The 21,682-nt window shown below is 36.4% G+C and overlaps 3 protein-coding genes across 3 annotated transcripts; all 3 read left to right on the top strand.

Annotated features, from left to right (window-relative positions):
* Window positions 1-1,774: 1,774 nt before the first annotated feature.
* LOC137738912 (subtilisin-like protease SBT5.3) lies at window positions 1,775-9,551 on the top strand. Its single transcript, XM_068478381.1, has 11 exons — window positions 1,775-1,926; window positions 2,065-2,174; window positions 2,268-2,365; window positions 2,470-2,634; window positions 4,746-4,854; window positions 7,004-7,538; window positions 7,801-7,898; window positions 7,986-8,231; window positions 8,367-8,481; window positions 8,579-8,792; window positions 8,902-9,551. Exons 1-11 carry the CDS (start codon window positions 1,840-1,842, stop codon window positions 9,438-9,440), a joined length of 2,316 nt encoding a protein of 771 aa, XP_068334482.1. The 5' UTR covers window positions 1,775-1,839; the 3' UTR covers window positions 9,441-9,551.
* Window positions 9,552-11,770: 2,219 nt separating this feature from the next.
* On the top strand, window positions 11,771-15,168 carry LOC137740869 (uncharacterized). Its single transcript, XM_068480673.1, has 3 exons — window positions 11,771-12,257; window positions 12,551-13,263; window positions 14,117-15,168. Exons 1-3 carry the CDS (start codon window positions 11,885-11,887, stop codon window positions 14,855-14,857), a joined length of 1,827 nt encoding a protein of 608 aa, XP_068336774.1. The 5' UTR covers window positions 11,771-11,884; the 3' UTR covers window positions 14,858-15,168.
* Window positions 15,169-15,406: 238 nt separating this feature from the next.
* On the top strand, window positions 15,407-19,761 carry LOC137740868 (uncharacterized). Its single transcript, XM_068480672.1, has 13 exons — window positions 15,407-16,150; window positions 16,264-16,335; window positions 16,469-16,549; window positions 16,689-16,720; window positions 16,821-16,908; window positions 17,009-17,161; window positions 17,743-17,934; window positions 18,013-18,092; window positions 18,197-18,269; window positions 18,338-18,445; window positions 18,618-18,723; window positions 18,830-18,917; window positions 19,289-19,761. Exons 1-13 carry the CDS (start codon window positions 15,452-15,454, stop codon window positions 19,461-19,463), a joined length of 1,947 nt encoding a protein of 648 aa, XP_068336773.1. The 5' UTR covers window positions 15,407-15,451; the 3' UTR covers window positions 19,464-19,761.
* The last annotated feature ends 1,921 nt before the right edge of the window (window positions 19,762-21,682 follow it).

The following is a 21,682-nucleotide window of genomic DNA, read 5'->3' as shown; positions in this document are numbered from 1 at the left end:
ACACAAATAAAACTTTAAAAAATATGGGCACAAAAAGAAACTAATATATGGGTACAAATTAAAAATGAAAAGAAAATTGGTACAAATTAAAAAATATTTGCAAATTAAAAATAGGTACAAACTAAAAATAAAAATATATGACAAAAAATTTAGTCATAAATATAAATATACTAATTGCAACATTTTTAACACTAAAGGAATATATTTAAAAATAAAAATATTTTATTATTCAAACAATTAATGATGTTATTAATACCCAAGGACCTTGATCAAAAATTCAAAATGAATAGAATTTTAATCAATGGAGTAACAAAAAGAAGAATGTGAACCTAATTTTCCCTAAATAGAATAAGAAGTTAAAATTCTCAAGTTTTGTTGGATGTCAAAAGATTACGGGGCAGGAGGGACAAAAATTGGGGTATAAGTACAAAGTTCTTTTTTTTTTCTACACCTAAGATTCTGTCTTGGTTACAACTTACTGTAGAGAATTTTTCTTGTTAGGAAACCTAGGATTTAATATTTCTTTTTAAAGACGTGTAAATGTTAATGATGGATACATTAATCTAACAAAAAGAGAGGTTGTAACAAGGTCAAACTTATTAGCTTTGGTGAGGGCTCAAAGAAGGTCCCCTCCCTTTCTAAGAACATTAGGCAATAAAGGGGCTAAAATTTGAGAACTTAGCCTCGTATTTTCAACTGTTCACCTAAGGGACCTACAATTTTCATCCCTAACTTTATAATTTGTTAAACTTTTGTATTTCATTGAATATTTTTTTACTAATATTTTTGTATTATCTATATTGTTTTATTTTCACGAATATTTTGATGTAAAAAAAAATTCAAATTCCAAAAGAAAAAAAAATTGTTGAGAAAATTGAATGACTTTATGGATTAGTGAACGAATGGATGTGTATTTATAGATTTTTGGAGGAGTTTTGCTATTATATTTGATTTGGATTAATTAATATTTTGATTGTTACATTTAAATGTGAGCTGTTAGATGTTTTTTTATTACTGTTAATTTTTTTTATTTTTTTTTGTCAAACGATATATTTTGTGATAAAGAGCCACTTATCCATCACTATTAAAATTGATTAAATCGAATTTGAGCATTTGGATTTGAAAATGAATGTGGCTGGGCATTTCATCAGCCGGCATTGGACTGGCCTATGGAATTTTGGAAGTGCATCCAGCCTCTTGTATACGTGTAGGCTTCTCATTTGTAAATTTCACTGTGTTATCTCCTTAGCCACGGCATAAGGTTCAAAACTCAGATTCCCCCTTTCGATCCACCAACCCCCTTCTCTTTGTCTTCATCTCCAGACATTAAATTCTTATAATTGGAGGGTCCACAGCCTACTATATAGTCCAAGTCAAATTAATATATTTTGGCAACTTGTTATTAGTCTTAAAGATATAACAGAACTTTTTGATTCGATCAACACAGTCATATAGTATTATAAATTAGTAATTATGTCATAGTATGTGTGTCTAACTTTTAATATTATATTACAAATTTATGACATATTAGTTATGTTGTTCATTCATATTACAATACTTAATAATAATACCGTGTAATGACGGGGCGTTAAGATGTATCTGAAACTCATTGACCTTGTGCCCTCCTTTCAAATACGACAACTCCTCATTTTTCTCAATATATCTATACATGTTAAATTTACATTCTCCAGTTAGGCTAATACCATACCGTATCGGGCATTGCATATCTCAAGTTGGCCAGCTTCTTTCTCCAACATCTATTGGAACTTTGGAAGTCTCTGAAAAAAAACCATAAAAACCAAAGTTTGTGTTCCACAAGAGGCAGGAGAACAAGGGTCAATGAGGCCACCAACCACAGCCCTTTACCTCCTCTCCTTCCTCCTCTCCTCTCTAGTACTCCATACCCCCACCTTTGCCATAAAAAAGGTAAGCATTCATTCTCGTCTTCCTCCATTAAAAACTGCAACAACAAAAAAGCAAAGTAGCTTCCTTTGCATTTCACTAGTACTTGTGATGATTTTTCTTTTTTTTTTTTTTTTTGGGTACTTTCTGCTGTTTCTGCAGTCATATGTGGTATACCTGGGATCACACTCACATCCCCCAAACTTGTCAGAACGTGAACTAAACCAAGTCACAGACAATCACCATGAGTTTCTTGGTTCCTTCTTGGGCAGGTACTTAAACACATATTTCCAACTAAAATACATAAACACCATCTTCCGCCGATCAAATGTTTCATGTTTGAACTTTTTTCTGCAAAAATGCAGCCATGAAGTTGCAAAAGAATCCATGTTTTACTCATACACAAGGCACATCAATGGCTTTGCTGCTACACTAGAAGAAGAAGAGGCAGCTCAGATTGCTAGTGAGAATTTTATTTCTGCTATCTTCTCTTTATCCTAAGTTTTCTCTTTGTTTTTCTTTTTCCTCAGTTTTCTCTTTTCTTATGCTGCCATTGAAACACTGTAGATCATCCAAAGGTAGTCTCAGTATTCTTGAACCAGGGAAGAAAATTACACACAACTCGATCGTGGGATTTCTTGGGACTTGAGCAAGATGATGTTGTTTCACCCAATTCAATCTGGAAGAAGGCAAGATACGGTGAAGATTCAATCATAGGAAACCTTGATACTGGTAAGTTTTTCTTGTTCTTTGTGTGTGTGTGTTTTTTTTTTTTTTTTATTTTTTTTTTTTTAAAACAAATTTCTTCACTTCCAAGTCATATTCATGCACTAAAATGTTTTAGAAAAAGCATCAATCAGCTCATGCCATGTGCCCAATAGTTTGGATAACTTCCAAGTCATATTCAAGCACCAAAATATTTTAGAAAAAGCATCAATCAGCTCATGCCATGTGCCCAATAGTTTTGATCTGGATCGTTGAATCGTTAATTGGTTATTGTCACTCATTTCAATAATAGTACTTTTCAACATTCAATGTTCAAAATTTGATTTTCATGTTTTCGTATCCATTAGTTTCGTGCTGACATATTTGATCAATTTACTGTCCACTAATACACGTACATGTATATGACAAAACATTTAGGGAGGCAATTCTTCTAAAATTAATTAGGGAAAATTAAAATCTCTTATATTTTTTTTATATAATTTAGATTAAACATTTGTGTCTTTTTAAAATTTGATTAAAGTACTTTGACCAATAATCACCTTTATTTTTTAAAATTAAAATAAATTTTAAATTTATCATTTTATTTGCAGGATGTACTTTTCCTTATTTAGTGGAGATTTTAGTAATTCAACTATATTTTCTCTTCTTCCAAATATGTTTTTTTTATGCAAACATTTAATATTATTTCTTTTTTCAATTTTTTTGTGAAATTATATATAATGTTTTTGCTGTTTTTTTTTTAAGTATAGTTGTTGACGAATTATTATTAGGTACAATATATTACGTATATAATTATTATTAGGTACAATATATTACATATATATTATCTGCGGGTACATTTGAATTTACAAAATTCATTAATTGGTACGTTTATTTTCAATTTTGGTACGTTTGATTTGATACATATTGTTAATATTGGTACATTATTTTTATTTTGGTACGTTTTATTTTGTACACATTGTGTATTTGTATATTTATACTATTCTCAATCCTATTTTCTCTTAACGTACTAAAAGAAAAACTCATTTCGGTTTTAAAAATATTTTAAACTATTTGGAAAGAAAATATCTTCAATCATAGATAATTATTGTTAAATTGTAGCATTATTGTAAAAATAAATTGAATCTAACCAACTTTTTTTTTTTTTTTTTAACAATTATCTCTAACGGAGGAGAGTGTAATCAAAAGGCTAGATTATAGGAAATTTGTTACAATATAATGTGCATATAGCACCAAAATTATGACAAAAAAAAGTTTAATCAAATCACTAATAGGCATGAATGTTTGATCTAGAAAATTCAAAATTGAGGCGCCTATATTGAAAGATCTCAATTAATTATTAGCTAGTATTATTAATGTGGTTTAAATTCGTCTTTAGCAAGAATCAAGCCTATAATCTATCACTTACAAATGAAGAGGAATACCACTAGAGCGCATTATCGAATAGCAATATAATTCTTTTTTAAAACAAAGCTAGTTTATATTGTGTAAGGCTTCTCTCAAGACGGTTTAACTCTAATTTATGGTCTTTTTGTAGTTTTGGTCATTTAGACCACCATTAATATAATTTTAAGAGCTTGTGCAATTGTATTTATTTTCACTCGTACACAATGATTTCGATATCAATTTTTTTTCACATTAATATAATTATGGTCATTTTTTGTAAAAATATTGTTGTATAAAAACTAGCTAAATTCTTAGTATTCGCCTAGCTCCCTCTTAATTTATTAACGTATCGTTTTCACAATTAAGTACCTAAAAACCCCAATATATAGGAGAAATATTTTGGTGTGTTCAAAATACGAGACAGTACAGCACATGTAATTATACAATTGGAATGTAGTTTTTTTTTAAGTGTCTCTTCGATTGTCTAATAATATGATGTATTGCTCCATATTCCGGATTCACTGAAAAATCTTCCTATTTATAGTCAGAGACTTTCAAATTTCTCATTTGAAGAAAAAAAAAAAACCCTAGACTTGCACTCGACTGTCCTTATTGCAATATTGGTACGTTTTTTTAGCTGGATTTTAAAAATATTTCACACAAAAAAAGAGTTTCGATTGTTTTGTAAGGAGCATTGCTGATGACCCTAGTGTTCTTGAATGGGGTTGTAGGCGCATGGCCAGAATCCAAGAGCTTTAGTGATGAAGGGTATGGACCGATTCCATCCAAGTGGAAAGGAATCTGCCAAAATGAGACAGATTCTGAATTTCACTGTAATAGGTACCCACTATTTTATGACTATTTTCTAATTGAGATTAGTTTACTTTCTGTTTCCTTTTCTACGAATGATATCCTCTCTAGACCCGCTTTGTGAGGATTATGATGATTTTTAAATCGTGTTCATTCATTATATATCGTGCAATCAGTTTTTTTCATGTACTATTTATATTTAATTTTAAATAAAAGTATTTAAAATGATTTATAATCACACGATGTACAATGAACGGATATGATTTAAGAATTCTAAGGATCCTCACAAAGAGAATCCAGAGAGGATCCTCATTCATTTTCTACAACATTCAAAAATCAAATGTTAAAAAAGTATCTTGGTATAAGTTAAACAAGATACGCTCGTTGCTAAAATCCGCGTGTTAAAATTGGAATAAAAGCCAAGAGATATTCTTCTTTGTTCTGTGTAGTCAGTCCCAGTTTTATCCAAACTTGGATGGTCCAATCCAACCAAGGTGATCCCCTTCAGTAGTGGAGAAAATGGCATCTATAAAGCAGGATTCGTACGAAACTTTCTCATAAAGTTGCGGCCATTCTTATTCTAGAAACATAGAACCGCAAATAAATTGAGATGCATGTAATTAGATTAGAATTTGATTCATTTTTTGTTAATTATTTTCATATTTGAAAACTACTTTTAAATTTCTAATCAATTATCTTATTTAAAAGCTTACCAAATCCCGCACAGGCATGTAGTCTTATGATACTCGTTTAGAGGAGGTCTACGATGGTTAGCTCAATTACTATGATGTAGTTTTATTGTGGCATAGTGGATTATAAAAATATTTGTGAATATTATATTATTGGTAGTAGGAAAACGGGTAGTGCTATTCACACACATTTTTTATCTCTCACACATCTTTGTTAATTTTGTTAATTAATCTTCTATAATTCACTCGATCCACCGAAAATTGAGAGAGATATGTGAGAGGTAAAACTAGATGTGTGGGTAACAATACCTTACTTATACCTTCCCAATTGAACTTGCTTAATATTTGAAAAAGACATCTTCTCTAGGGCAAGAAATTAACCAAGCTATTGTAGTCAAACTCTTTGTCCAAAGCTATTATAGTAAAAAACTTCATCAAAAATCCAACTTCTAGTCACTATTCTATTACACTCTTTCACAATCCCTTTCCATCTAATCATCCTCATCAAATAATATGGGGTTTTAAAATTTGATCCAACGGCTAAAAACATGGGCCCACTTTAAAAGTTATAATAACTTTAGCTGTTGGATCAAATTTCAAGGACCCAGATTGTTTGATGAGAATGATTAGGTGGAAAGGATTTAGAGATGATCCATTTCCCTCTTTCATTGCTTGTAGTCCAAAGAAAGATAGTAAAAGAAAACATATATATATATATATATATATATATATTATAAGAGTAATGTTCGATAGACTAAATTTGCAAATTAAATGATGTGTCATCAATATGAAATAAGTACGTTAATCAACACTTAAGTAATAATCTCATCATCAACTTTGACGTCATTTAGTTTACAAAATTTAGCCCCTACATTTAGTCTCTCTAATATTATCCATATTATACAACGATTTCTTTAGATTAAGCAAACAAATTATGTTTTAATAACGGGAGAAGCACTCTTTTTCCCTATTTGTAAGTGGTGAGCAAGTTGGTTTTTTTGGAGGTTTTTAATGAGGTTTCCCTTTGCTCCCCCAAAACTCTTGTACTCTGTTTGTTTAACGGTATGAAAATTTCAGCTATGATAAAAAATAATAATAATGGGAGAGAAGACAGGTCCTGAATATGACTGTTGTCTTGATGTAGTTTATGATCTGCATGTATGCAGTAGTCCTCAGTTCATCTACAATACCCTAATAAGTGTATTTTGCTGGCAGTTCACTATTAATCAATACTGGTATATTCTTTAGCAATTCATTATTAATCAATACTGATATAATCTTTAATTTAATTACTTATACGTACTAATGGGTATGATATTTTATGCAAAAATATCGATGCTATTAGTAGTGGAATCACTCATTGTAAGTTGCATTTTATCTATAAAACTTTGCGATGGGGGATTTTATTATTCTTCAACACATTTGTCATATTGTAAATTAAGGGTGGTAACTTTGTAACTCATTTGGTTACAAACTTTTTGGCATGAAAGGAAGCTTGTTGGAGCACGATACTTCAACAAGGGCTATGCTGCAGCTGCTGGTCCCCTCAACTCCTCCTTCGATTCGCCACGTGACGACGATGGCCATGGCTCCCACACCTTGTCAACCGCTGGTGGCAATTTTGTAACCGGTGCGAGCGTGTTCGGATTTGGAAATGGAACAGCAAAGGGTGGATCACCAAAAGCCAGGGTTGCAGCCTATAAGGTGTGCTGGTCTCCAGTGAATGGAAGTGAGTGCTTTCATGCAGATATATTGGCTGCATTTGATGTGGCCATCGATGACGGTGTTGATGTGTTGTCCGTTTCACTGGGTGGAGATCCTACTACATTCTTCAATGACAGTGTTTCAATTGGTGCTTTTCATGCTGTTAAGCATGGCATTGTTGTGGTTTGCTCAGCGGGGAATTCTGGTCCGGCTGAAGGTACTGTCTCGAATATATCGCCATGGCAGATCATAGTCGGCGCCAGTACTATGGATAGGGAGTTTCCAAGTTATGTCACCCTAGGCAACTGGAAGCACCTCAAGGTTAGTTATAGTCCATTTTCCGACTAATGATTTTAACACTCCTCGTTTAGTCTTTGTACTTCACCTGTGACTGCTGAAACAATAAATTATAAAATATTCAATTCGGAGTGCAGATAGACAGAAGAGGAGTGCCAAAATCGTTAGCCATCCCTTTTTATCGTATACATAATAAGACATGTTAGGGTGTTTTATGGGAACTTATGTTATATATCCTGCAAAGCTACTCAAATCCATGGTAAGTTTTATCTACTTTGTTCTCAAGGGACAAAGCTTATCGTCTGCTGCCTTGCGGAGCAAGAAATTTTACCAACTTATTAGTGCTGCGGATGCTAAAGCAGCTAATGCATCAGCTAAAGAAGCGTAAGGATAGGCAACATCAATCTTCCGATTTTCATTATACTAAAATTATATTCAAGTTCTTAGTAATCTGCTTATATGATGCTGCAGTCTGCTATGCAAGGCTGGCACGCTTGATCCTAAAAAAGTGAAGGGAAAGATCTTGGCCTGCCTGCGAGGGGACAATGCAAGAGTGGACAAGGGTGAGCAAGCCTTACTGGCTGGCGCCGTGGGAATGATTCTTGCTAACAATGCTCTTAACGGGAATGAAATTGTTTCTGATCCACATGTCCTCCCTGCTTCACATATCAATTTCACCGACGGCATCCTAGTCTTTGCTTATATCAATTCAACTAAGTAAGATGGACGAAGTACCTCCAAATTGCCTGTTTTAGACTGCGTCGGTTTCATGTGTTAGGCTGCTTCACCGCAGTGTCAGCAATATCAAGTTTTTGGTAAAATTACTAGTTAAGAACTTGCATATTTTGACAGGTCTCCGCGGGCTTACATAAAGCGTGCAATAACGAAACTGGGAACAAAGCCATCTCCATTCATGGCAGCATTTTCATCAAAAGGACCCAACACCATTACACCAGGCATCCTTAAGGTTTTTTATTAGCAAACACAATTTCTGTTCATTAAACAGACTCCACATATTTTTGTTGATTTAAGTATTCAGTAAATGTCGTTGTACATTAATTCAGCCTGATATCACTGCACCTGGAGTGAGTGTCATAGCAGCCTACACTGAAGCACAAGGGCCAACAAATCAAATGTTTGACAAACGGCGAATTCCATTCAACTCAGTGTCAGGCACATCAATGTCATGTCCACATATTTCCGGCATTTGTGGCCTTCTTAAAACCCTCTATCCTCATTGGAGTCCTGCAGCCATTAAATCTGCAATCATGACCACCGGTAATAAGTCCCTGTGCCCAGTCGTTTATGTATTCGCTTCACATTAACGTCTGTCAAGAGACCATTACTTGTCTTTCTGATATTTTCTTTCAAATCTTGTGTTACACAGCGATAACACGAGATAACAGCATGGAACCATTGCTCAATGCTTCTTTCTATGAGGCAACACCATTTAGTTACGGCGCAGGACATGTTAACCCAAACAGTGCTGTGGATCCTGGATTGGTATACGATTTATCCCTTAACGATTACTTGAACTTCCTGTGCGCAATGGGCTACAACGAAACACAAATTGAAATGTTTTCAGAGGATATGTATGAGTGCCCCAAACCAGCTATTAGTCCCACTAACCTCAACTACCCCTCAATCACTGTCCCTAAACTCTCTGGATCCCTTGAGGTGACTAGAACAGTGAAAAATGTTGGCTCTCCAGGAACATATAAGGCGTATATCCAAAGCCCGGATGGGGTATCGGTTTCTGTTGAGCCAAAGAAGTTGAAGTTCAAGAAAATTGGTGAAGAGAAGAGCTTTAAGGTACTCCTGCAGGTTAAAGAAGAAAAACAAGCTAAAAACTATGTGTTCGGGAAGTTGATATGGTCAGATGGTAAACACTATGTGAGGAGTCCAATTGTAGTCAAGGCTTCCTAAGCAAGAAGTAGGCAAATTGCTTCGGCTTATTTTACTTCACCTCAATTTGTTCCACGTTCTTGAGCACTAAGCTAATGATTTACGAAAAATTAGTGTCAATGAAAATTAAGATAAACCTGTTGAAATGTTCCACATCGACCATATCAATGAGAAAATAAGAGTTTAAATATCATAATCTCAATCCAACTAATACCGAGGCCTTTTGTGAGAAAACCCCACACTTGACGGATTGTGCAAGTGGTAATTACCAAGTTGGAGACAATATCGGTGCTGTTGGAAGTGGGCCGTATAGCCCGTCTCTGATAATTCTACATGATATCAGAGTCAGGGAGTGGGTCCGTACCATACTGCCACGTGATGGGTGGGTCCCCTTGGCCCCATGCGATGATGGTGGGCCCCTTGGCCCCGCGTGTAGGGTGAGTCTCCTTGGCTCCACATGGTTGTCGATGTGTGGATCTCACACGTGTGACCCGCTAATTGGTTCCCATGTGAGGGGGCGTGTTGAAATGTCCCACATTGACCAGATTAATGAGAAAATAAGAGTTTAAATATCATAATCCCACTCCAACTAATACATAAGCCTTTTGTGAGAAAACCTCACACCTGACAGATTGTGCAGGTGGTAATTACCAAGTTGGGGACAATATCGGTGTTGTTGGAAGTGGGCCGTATGGCCCGTCTCTGATAATTCTACACAACCAAGTGGGCCGTATGGCCCGTCTCTGATAATTCTACACAACCAATCACTTATATATGAATACTACTGTTATTACTCATTTGAATTTATGTTGAACGAAATCAGTGTTTTAAAAAACGTGGCTCGGGGCGCGGAAACGCCTCTGCCCAGTGGGAGAAGGCTTAAACTCGCCTAAATGTGGTCAAGGTGCGCCTAGGGGCTAAGCCATGCCGGAGTTATAAATAGAGAAAATGAGTTTCTCTCTCCAACTCCCACCGGACAAAGTCAAAGACCAACTCTAACCTTTTTTTTTGGTAGTTGTTACCCATTCAGACTGCGCCACCTAGTATTTTAATTAACAAAGAGCAATAAATATGGAACATTGCCACATGTTGATTAATTAGTAACACTATGGGTTGGTATAACTGTCAAATTAAAGTACTTTTCGTGTGGGAACACAACACATTTCATGGACAACAATGTAAGTGGAAAATCCGCACATCGACGTCGAGAGGGTTGTAAGTGTAAACAACTCCTTCACATTAAACTTCAAGGACGTTATTACAATAATCACTACTTCTGCATGAATTATATGAGTTCCAACTCCGACATGTTCACCAACTTTGAATCCAGGAACGTTTTTCGGACCGACCTCGGCAATCTCATGTCTGTAATTTGTACATTAATCAGTAGTTAATTAAGAACTAATCATATGATGAAAATAAAATCATGAGTTAATGGATGAACATATATACGTACCCAAGCACTAAAGGGTAGGTGGCATCTCCATCTTTGTTCCTTGTCCAAACCACTTCAGCATAGCAAACTCCACAGTATGTTATTTTTGTGGAAAAATCACCACTCCCAAGAGTCCCAACAGCCCTAGATTCATTAACAAATTAATCGCTAATTAAGCATTACATTTAGCATGCAAATTGTTAATTAGTTGATATTAATCGAAATCGAGCCCATCCCAGGCAATCCTCCCCCTTATTTGCATTTTCTGAGCTCATTACTTGCATATATACTTGCAGCGGCTTGGGAGGAAGTAACGACGATGCAAGGCGGGCATGATATATGACTGATCTTACATACCATCCCATTTACATAGCACGAAATTTATGTCGTTGACTCACTTTTAAAACATTGGCTTTGATGGTAGTCATTTCTTTCTATTGAGGTGGCTTTTACTCATTTATCAATATCTAATGACTCGATCATATGCTAATGTATAATGCCACTCACTTAGTCCAACTTATAAGTCATCATTTTTGTAGAGCCTGGTTTAGTCGTGTGATGCCAAGTTGGATTTTGGAGGAATTTAACTCAAGTCGCATAATGGGCCAGCAATAATAATTAGATATCGAATTCACTATCTATATGAGTTAAAGTTAAAACCGCACACTTGCAAGTGAAAAATTATGCCATTAAATTATGTAAACTAATTATGAACATGAGATTCCTTCTATCATTGGAAATTTGGAAGAAAGAATTACCACTAAATCAAGACAAATTAAAACAAAATGCTTTCGAGGGACAACATTGCAATTATCCAAAAGCTAGAAAAATGAAAATTCAAAACAGAAACTTATCGTAAATAAATAAACATTTTTAAACCATTAAAATAATTTTCCCTCCATTCTCTCCCTCTCTCTCCCGCTCCAGAGTCCCACAATGACTGACTGACACACACAGCGCATTACTCCGTCCTAAATCAAACTGCAAACCCTAATTTCCCCGATCTCCCTCTCTGATTCCTCCATGTCCGATGGCCTCCAACGCCCCCAATGAGCCCTGCAACTCCGAGACCGAACCGGAAACAATAGCCCTAAGAATAAAGGAGAAGCGCTCCCGCCGCGTGAGCTTCGCCGACACCGAGATCACCTCCGTCCACATCTTCAACCGCGACGAGGACTACGACACACCTCCTGACCCCAAGCCCCAAGCCAGCTCTCAAAAAGACTTCGAACAGGCCGAGAACCCGGTGATAGGGTTTTTTAGGGACTTGGGCGGTGACAGTGACGATTTTAGGGATTCCGATGACGATGACGAAAACGACGACGAGAGAAAGTCGTTTTTCAGGCCAATTGGATCGCCCTCTCCTGGGAGTAGTGTTCCGGGCTCTGCTACCTCTAATGACGGTAAGCTATAAATTTTATCTTATTTTTGATTAATTAGTAATGAATACACAATTAGGAAAGTAAAGGAAGATTCTTTAGAGGATGTTAGTACTTAATGGCTTATGTAATTGGTGCTTTATATTACCAGCTTACATTATACTGTACTTTAAATTACTCGGAAAGGATGCCGGTAATTGAATTTGTAACTGCATAGCTTATCTTGTTGTTTGTGTTAGGTAGTAATTTCGCTGAGTGTGTAAATTTCATATGTCTTAGTCGAAAATTATACCACATTTTAGGGTTTGTTTTTGCAGAAGACAATTTCTTTGGCCCTGTATCGGCCAATTTCATTAGACCAGGACGGTTATCTGATTCCGCAGCCTCAGATGACATTCATGAAGCTACATTAGATACTACAGCATTTTCAATGCATTACCATAGTCTTGCAAGGTCAGACTCCGGAGGAGATCTCAAGACCCCAACGGCGGTTCGCCTTGCCTTTGAAGAGAAGACACCAACCCATAATACCAATGTTACTGATTCTGGAAGCCTCATGTCTTTAACAAAACCGAAGATGGTTACCCTTCAGTCTTCTGTCCCTGCTGATAGAGTCAGAAGTGGGGAAGATTCAAATGACATGAGTATCATAGAAGAAAATCCACATAAGTATGATTATGGTAGATTATCTCCAATATTAGATGCACTTCTTGCAGGGGGCAGCAAGGATATGCATGCTCACTCAGTTGCCGTCTCTGCCACTTCAATGGCACTGAATGGGGCTGAGGTATCTGCATCAGATGAAAATGGAATTGGCCACATGAGAAATGGTAGAACTACTGAAATGGGCAATTTCGGCACCAATGACTTGTCTACTGAGGCAGAATCTGTTTCTCGTATCAAGTTGAGTGAGTCAAATGGTGGTTATCTTCATCAGACTGCGTACGATGCCTCATCTAACGGAGACCATAATCCAGCTGCTGGTGATTCTGGTGATGGCCAAGTCCAGACCCAGAATCAATTAAACAATGTAAGAATGTCTCTTGCAATCAAGATTTTGATAGAACTGTTGCCAGTGTGGTTTGATCTCATACATTCGGTGTTTTACATTAGTAGATTTGATGATGCACGTTTTAGTTGTTGTTCTGAGGGTGGTTGCATTGTTGTATGCCCTTGAACCAAAAGGGTTCTGCCAGTGCATATGATTTTATGTATTTCAAAAATTAATTCTCTTAATGGCTCAAACATCTTATTGTTTTTGTTGTTTACTGAAATGGATTTTGTGGTTGTGGTAAACAGACACTGAAAATTTCTATGGTTGGGTTCTTTAATAAAATGGGATGTGAGAATGAAGGTAATGACAGTGGAAAATTAGGAACTTGGATATTGGATTGTACAACAGAAGCTGAAATTTTAGTTTTCAGTCTTCTGGTCGACCATGATAGTTTGGTCGAATACCTGGAGTAAATGGCCACGGCTTTGTTGGAGACTATTATGGTAGTCTCATTGCCACAAATACTCGTCTAGTAGTCTAGTTATTACATTATGTACATTTTTAATTTTAAGACATTATTTTGTGGTTGCATGTCCATAATCAACTTGTTCCATACTGAAATATACAATTCAACGTTATTCCATTGGATCCAGATCAAAAAAATGTCTTTTATTATGCTTGACAGTTAATGACTGGTCCTATTCTTGCCAACTGTTTAGTATGCATAATTGATGCAATATTTGTGCTTGCATTCTAGTTGAAACTTGAAATACTTATTCTCTTAATTACATGTTTATGTAACTGCACCAATGAATAAACCGTAAGGTGCTTAATAAAATAATCGTGAGTTTTTTCTTATCGGTGAACTGATGCACAGGTTTTCTTGCAGGTGAATAAGGAACTTAGTCCTGAAGATGCATCTCCAAGGGGTATGAAAAAATTGGAGTTAACTGCTGTTAATGGCAATGTCCTACCAAAAGTCAATAGTGAAGCACTTCAGTATGATGTGTTTGTCCAGCATGGACCTGATTATCGACATTCGAGTCAAGGCTTGGTACAAGAACATTCTCTTAAGGAGAAAATATATAATGTTAATAGCAATCAACATTTGGACCAACATTATAGATCACCGATGGAGGGGTCCATATTCTTGTTATCGAATCTTAATTTGGAAAGACACTCAGGGATAGTGACTCCATCCTCAAAACAACCAGGTTCCTTTTTAAGTGCAGAACACACAAAACATAATGAGTGGGTTTCATCAATTCAGAAAAGCATTTCTAGGTTCACACTTCCTGAGCCTTCTCCCTGTGCTTCTAGCGTCAAAGATGGAATTGAAAAATTAAAATGTAGATTATCAAGTTACTCATCTGTGAATTCTCCCTTAATGAATGTTATGGCTGACATTGACAGAGATCTCCAATGCAAATTTTCCAATTCTCCTACTGCTTGTTTAGAGAAGCAAACAGCTATGCCTGATCTCAACGGAGGACAGAAAAGCTTATTTAACATGAATAGCAATGGAAATGAGAACTCAATAAACACCAGTATGTTGAGCCAGGTTAACGAGACCACGACCTTGATAAAGTTGAAGAGCCTCAGCATAGCATGTTTACATACACTCCTTTGAAGGATGCATACAGTACACCAAGAAACGCAGTGGTTTCACCCTCTCAGCTGTCATTATCAGGAAGCAAAATGACACAGCATCTCATGTCAGAAACTCCCACAGAAGGAGCATTAATTTGTTCTGGGACTGATTCCCTATTGGCAGGTGAGCAAGAAGATAATCCTCCCCATCTGCAAATTGAATCCGAAAAGAACTTCCAATCACCTTCAAGAGGTGCAGTCATTCTGAACAGCCCGGATAAAAGCATTCAAGGTGGAGCAGAACCAATGCATTCTAAACCATATGTCTGCAGCAGCACAACTGAACCATACCTTCAGGTCAGTCTCCGTATATTTGCTCAATTTTTAAAAGAACATGGATGCTGGGCCTATGTTTTATACCATACAACTTTGCTTCGCTTGTGCATTCCATGCCCTTTTTAAACACAGTAGGCTGGGTGTTGGGCTAATGTTTGCTCAAATTTGAAAACATCTTTATATACAGTTTTGCATCCATTTGTTGGCTGCCATTAAATACTAGGCTTTTCTATTTAGAAATATGATTAATTGTTCTGTTGTTGCATAGAGATTTGACATTTTGTTCGGGAAATGGTCAATGCAGAGCCCTTCCAGTAAAGAGTCAGCTGAGAACCCCTCCATGAAAGGGCCAATTCAGAGTCCACCCCAGGAGAATCCAACCCTCAATTCTACCGGGAGAAAGGCAATTCAGAGTTCCCTCAGTAAAGCGCCAAGTCAGAGTCCCCGCAGGAAAGAATCAACTCTGAGTCCTCCCAGAAAAGAACTTACTCAGAGTCGTGGAAAAGAACCAATTCGAAGTCCTATCGTGAGAGACCCAATTCAAAGTCCTACTGTGAAAGAACCAATTCGCAGTCCCTTCATAAAAGATATGAATCGGATTCCCTCAAGAAAAGAGTCAACAAATAGCCCCTCCAGACTGGATTCATCTTGTGCAGCAGACACTGAGAATGTGCGACCCTTTGCTGGGAAGGACCTAGTATCTCATGAGTCCAATTCAAATAGTCATCCTAGTGATGGTTGTTATCAGGGACTGCATATTTCACAAAATCCGTTTACAGGGAAAGATTCAGAGAATTCTGTTGGACAGAAACGACGAAACCTAGGAATAATTTCTGAGGATGGATACTGTACAGATACAATCCCCAGAATCCAGAAAAGTCCAAAAGTTCCCAGAATTGAGAACTGCAATCCAGAGTTCATGCTGCATCAGTCAAATATAGGTTACGATGACAGACAGAAGTGTGGGGGTGATCCAACATGGCAGTGCTGGACTGATGTGTGTACTATTTCCTGTTTTGTGTTAGTCCACTTGAATAGCCAGGTTCTCTGGCAGATATCCTAGGTATTTTGTTTTCATACATTTTCTTACTTCAGATTTCCTTCTTGCAGATTTTAGTAAAATTCTCAGGAGATACAGAACAACTGCTTTCTCCATTGGCAAACAAACTAAATTTAAGAGCGGTATATTCCTTTCTTTTATTATTACTTTCTCCCAAGAAAAATCTAATCTGGGTGATAGAATTAACCATGTTATGCTTAAGTTTGTTATCTGTATCATGTTGGTTCACATTGCTGTTTTATCATGATCAAGTAGATTGGTGTGCTGGAAGATATGCTGGTCCACCTATTGAAGGCTAAAAAATATGGGATGCTGTGTTCTGAAGTCCAGTCTCAGGTTTGCTGAATTAAATGATCAATCAGGGTCTGTTACGGACATGTTTACATAGTATAGTCGGACCACATTGCATTCTTTAAATCTATAGAGCATCTATACTTTCAATTTTTATACTGACACTGGTATTTAATGCGTACAGAAGTTCGACTGCCTCAATGTTGGGCATAAAAGGTGGTGTCTTTCATCATGCCTGTTATGATTATGTAGTTTAGATTCTTACATGTCCAAGAATGTGGTTTAGCTTAATAAGCATTGACATTAACCTTTGCAGAGTAGCTGAAGCAAGACTGCTGCTTTATAAAATAGTGTATGAAAAGGCAAAATTGCAGTTAATGCAAGTGAAGCGTGATAAATTACAGGTTTGTATTTAAAAAAAATATTAATTAAGGTTGGCTCGCTTATGTTTTTCATCTCTGGATATGCATACAGTTTGTCAATTGGACTTATACTTGCCTGCAGAGTAGAGTACAGCTCTTAAGCTCTGCAATTCAGAAGTCTCAGATGCTGAAATCAAATTACATCTGTTGTCCGTCTGAACCTAGTGAACGGGAGACTCATGTTGATGATAGTCATCGTCAATCCTCTTTAGTTAATTCTGAGGGTGAACAAGAGGTAATCATCAATTCTAAGATTGGAGATCCATTTACCATTGGCCTGTCCCTGCAATCATAGCTTCAGTAATTGTTCTTGCCAAGTTATCTGTCTGGTTTTCCTCTAATTTTTAACAAAAGGATTTTAAACACTTGAGAAAACTGTTACAAAGATTGTAAACTAGAGAAATCTGTTGTAACTACAAAGCAAGGTGAATGATTCTTTTTTTTTTTTTCTTTCAAAAAATTACATGAGATTGTGTATTTGCCATAGAAATGCGATTTTATTTACTAGGCAGACCCTACCTACTCTATTGGGAATATATTAATCAGAGTTTACTATTCTTTAAACTTTTCCTGCGAACCAAATTCCAAGAAAGATGCACTAAATAAAATTATTAGTAGAATTTCAAAACAGGTGACAGGTTTCTGTTGTAAACGCTCCAGGGGATTGTATAAGATGAATACAGCATAAGAAAACAGTTCTTCCTTTGCCTTTCTCAAACAACCAGTTCAGCTTATAGATATTACAAAAAATAATTATGTGAAGATAACCCAGTTTCAGGTCATGATTTTTGTTTATATATTCCTTTTTATTGTCAGGCTTCCTGTGATAATGTAAGCACAATGAGGCAGGAGCTTAAAGCTTTGGACAGAGATGTAAAAAGCTTAAGCAATATCTTTCACAGCCACTGCAAGTTGAAAGGAGAACCAAGTTGCGCTGATACTATTTCTTTAGTTCAACATCATCTCAAGACAAGAACATGTTGCAGGATTATTTGTCATGATTTGCAGGTTATTTTTATTCATGATATGACTTTTCAGGCACGAAACAAATGTCTTATGTCACTAAGAGACCTGTGATTTCAACAGCTACGGAAAGTTGATCATTTTGAGATTAAGAATGGCCATTACAAAATTCTTCTCAGTTATCATGGTTACCTCTTGCAAAGGTTTTTTCTTCTTCTCGTTGGCTGTTCTTTTGGCTGAGTCGCGTATTTTCTTTCTTACCACCAAATTCAAGTATGACATGTGATATCATGTTGATGAGACACAGGTTTACGGGTACTGTGGGCCCAGCATCAAACATAGTCATCTCACACAGTTTCAATTATATAAAAATCACAAAGGTACTGAAGTCAATAAGTTGTTTATTTTGTTAGTTCTTTTCTGAATGGTTAAATTTTTTGGACATCAGGAATTCCCAAACATGGATGTTCAAGTTGCATTTGGTTTTGTGCTAAATGCTGAGGCCACCAAGAAAAGTTCTGATTTGAGATGTTTTCCTTTGGCACAAGAAACACAAGTATGTTAACATTTAAGTGAATGGAATTTTTTACGTGCATTAGTTATAGGAATTGTGGTACTGGGTTTCAATTCCTATAGGTTGTGGACTATGTATGACTGTCAAAGTGGGTAATATGTTTCTAACTCCACATTCTAGACTGCTCTTTCACTTCAGTCCATATATAATGTAGGTAACACGTTCACTGCTAAGAAATCTGCTAGACGTGGTTGAGGAAGTGCACCTGGCTCGGTTTGAGATTGTAAATTTGATTCAAACAACTTTTCAAACTCCATCTGGTAACAAATATACTGAAAATGTGATGATCAATTTGTTTATCCAAACTTTCACCGAATCAGTTTGTTTATCTGTACTAAAATCTGGTTATATGTTCTTGTTCTATAGCTGAGCAGCTTGATCTGAAGCTTTGTTTCCTCAACTTTAAGAGCGGTAGACAGGTGGCAGTGACTCTTGACATGACCTGTTTGAAAAGGTAGAGTCCTATCCAATTTCATTGATTATCTTTTTGCTCATCTGATGTAGAATTTTATTCCAATATTGATTGGCTGGATACAATCCAGCGACTCCCGTATAATGAGTATTTAAGCATTGTATGTCGCTGCTGCAAATTACTATTGTCCTTTTAGGATTGTCTATTTAACGATGGGAAACTACTTGTGAGATTATACGCAAATGTTTGTTGTTACTAGTCTGTCAGTATCCTCTATTGAGATAATATGCAAATGTTCGTCGTTACTTAATCAGCCAGAATCGTCTATGCCTTCCATACCACAATGTGCTTTATACGTATATATACCTTAGTGCTTTGAATAAGTAGTGACTTGTTTGTTGGATTCTGGACAGTGGGGTTTATCCCTCGGAGATTCTTCCGCATCAGATACAGGCTTCCTCCGAATCTGCAGTGGAAAAGGCGCTGCCCGAGTCACTATTAGCTGAAATGAGAGCTGCAGCTGAGATTCTTGAATCTGGATATACGAGAATAAAGAGGCTCTGTAAGTGTATCTCCAATGTGGTGTAACTTCACACACACGTATTTCCAAGGGAGGTGAAGCGTGTCGCCAATAAGTCGTTGGAATTTACCTTAGGTTACCGTAGTCGTATGTATATGTATATTTTTTTTATTTTGAGAAGAGCGTAGTCGTATATATAGCTAAAGATGGTTCGATAACTCGGATTTTTCTTACCCAAATCCTAGAGGGCGGTTTTTTTTTTTTAATCAAGTTCTATCGCACGAGCCGTGCAAGGTCACTAACATATTGAACTTGTTGAGGTTGAGCACACATTCTTCTCTTTGTTGTAAGTTCAACAATTATATAACCAGCAATTCATTCATATTTTTGCTATTACGACAACAAAGCCTTATCTTACCAAGTGAGGTTGGCTGTATGAATTTTAAAACGTCACTACCTTTGGTTTTGCGCTAAGATTTCTGTTTGCTTCAAGTACTTTTTGCTATTGACCGAAACAAAAAAAAACGAATCGTTAGTAGGGTAGAAGGGGGATTTTATTTATTTTTTAAGACCAAAAGAAAAGTGGAAAAGGGATATTTTGTTGGTGCAATGTCGACTAGACTTTTGTGAAAAATTAGAATCTCCCGTATAAATCGACAGTTGGATGTGTCATGGGCTAGACTTGCGGAAGCTATCGTAGGCTTGTAAGGGAGAAGATATTATTTGTCCAAAAGAAAAAGTGCGAGATATTTTCTTGGTCTAATCTTTAGAAAAAATCTGGGTTGAATGGTCAAATGGCACCCAACCTGTTTTCATACGGGCGGTTGCCTCAGTGGACAATTATCCTTAATCGTTACGAAATGTAATTTCTGGTTTGCAAAATTTGTATCTGGACTTGGATTTTGATGGGACAGGTGGAGATTTTTCACTTAGAGCAAAACAGTAATATGCCAAGAGTTTGTCCAATCGACAACTCATAACTGTTTACATGACCTACTTTAGATTTGAGGAATGCTAATAATAATCGTCTTTTAATGCTTATTGACGTTGATAATCACTCATGCGAGCAAAATGATAATAGGCAAGAGTTTGTCCAATGGATGACTCAATTGTTGGCGACGGTGTGCCGTATGTTGAGTTTGAAAAACGTTAGTGATAGGTTTTTTTACGCACATTAACGGTTGACAATCACTTACATGGGTTAGCAAGTGTTGACGTGCCGCATTTAGATTTGAAACCATCAACAATTAATAATCACTCACGTGCAATGATTTTCCTCGCCCCGTGTTTGAAAATGCAAATGGCAATCGCCCACTCTTGACATTACTGGATTTGTGAGTCCACAATCACATCTAATTGTCCCACGCACGAGCTTTCCTTACTACTGTTCATGGGTGACTTTCATATATATCTTTAACTTCCACTCGAGCAAGCTACCCTTCCTACGTGCAAGATTAGCAGATATTTAATTAATAATTATAAATCATGGAGAACCCAAGAATATTCTGGAATGCAAAACTTAGGTCAACTTCTTAATTTTCTTTCTTTTTGCTGGACTTCAATGATACGCTTGCTAATAACCCAAATTATTTGGTATCTTTTGTCCTTTATCAATGGCATGGGTAGTCACTGGTTGCATTGCCTTGTCCACCAGGAAGTCCACCAAGGTTTAGATATGAGAGGATATCACGGGGGCACGTGGCATGATCTGAAGGGGTCAAATTATGCAGAAGAAGGTTACTTTGGTAAATACACATTAACATAGTATTAAAATTAAAAGATATGGAAAAAGGGAAGCACTTTTTGTGAAAGTGCGGTTTGTAAGTTGAATCTCACATTTCTTTTTAGTATATAAATTGGGTAAATCTTGTATATATTCTCCACTAACCACAATACATAATACATAGTTTACCTTAATACATCTGATTAAGCTCATCTAATATACTTAGCTTCCTATCACCTCCCCACTTTTTTTTGTTGCTTCCAACTCCTTTGGGGTTTGGCCATTTGTATGATTTTGGTATGATAAACAACTACCCTAGCTTTTGCGATATATTGGGGTTAACTCTAACTTTGGGAAGCAACTTACTTGCAATTAGAGGTAGCAAATTAACTTGTTGGATTGTTAATGGCTCTCCGTTATGACCTGTTTAATATCAACGTAATATAGAGGTGGAATTGGTAATAATGATGAGGGTGTAAGGTGAATTCAAATTTAATGGGTATTAGCCACCTCTAATTGTAACGCGTTGTATTTCTTTTACTATTTGCTTCTCTCATTGCAGGA

This window comes from Pyrus communis, chromosome 7, assembly GCF_963583255.1.
Source record: "Pyrus communis chromosome 7, drPyrComm1.1, whole genome shotgun sequence".
In the NCBI taxonomy this organism is placed as follows: domain Eukaryota; kingdom Viridiplantae; phylum Streptophyta; class Magnoliopsida; order Rosales; family Rosaceae; genus Pyrus; species Pyrus communis.
This window is presented reverse-complemented; position numbering and strand designations above follow the sequence as displayed.

Coding starts and splice junctions, on each gene's coding strand:
- LOC137740869 (XM_068480673.1), top strand. CDS start 11,885: ATGGCCTCCAACGCCCCCAATGAGCCCTGCAACTCCGAGACCGAACCG. Junction 12,258..12,550: donor CTCTGCTACCTCTAATGACG/GTAAGCTATAAA, acceptor TTGTTTTTGCAG/AAGACAATTTCTTTGGCCCT. Junction 13,264..14,116: donor CCCAGAATCAATTAAACAAT/GTAAGAATGTCT, acceptor GTTTTCTTGCAG/GTGAATAAGGAACTTAGTCC.
- LOC137738912 (XM_068478381.1), top strand. CDS start 1,840: ATGAGGCCACCAACCACAGCCCTTTACCTCCTCTCCTTCCTCCTCTCC. Junction 4,855..7,003: donor TCTGAATTTCACTGTAATAG/GTACCCACTATT, acceptor TTGGCATGAAAG/GAAGCTTGTTGGAGCACGAT. Junction 8,793..8,901: donor ATCTGCAATCATGACCACCG/GTAATAAGTCCC, acceptor TGTGTTACACAG/CGATAACACGAGATAACAGC.
- LOC137740868 (XM_068480672.1), top strand. CDS start 15,452: ATGCAGAGCCCTTCCAGTAAAGAGTCAGCTGAGAACCCCTCCATGAAA. Junction 16,336..16,468: donor ACAAACTAAATTTAAGAGCG/GTATATTCCTTT, acceptor ATGATCAAGTAG/ATTGGTGTGCTGGAAGATAT. Junction 17,162..17,742: donor ATTCTGAGGGTGAACAAGAG/GTAATCATCAAT, acceptor TTTTATTGTCAG/GCTTCCTGTGATAATGTAAG.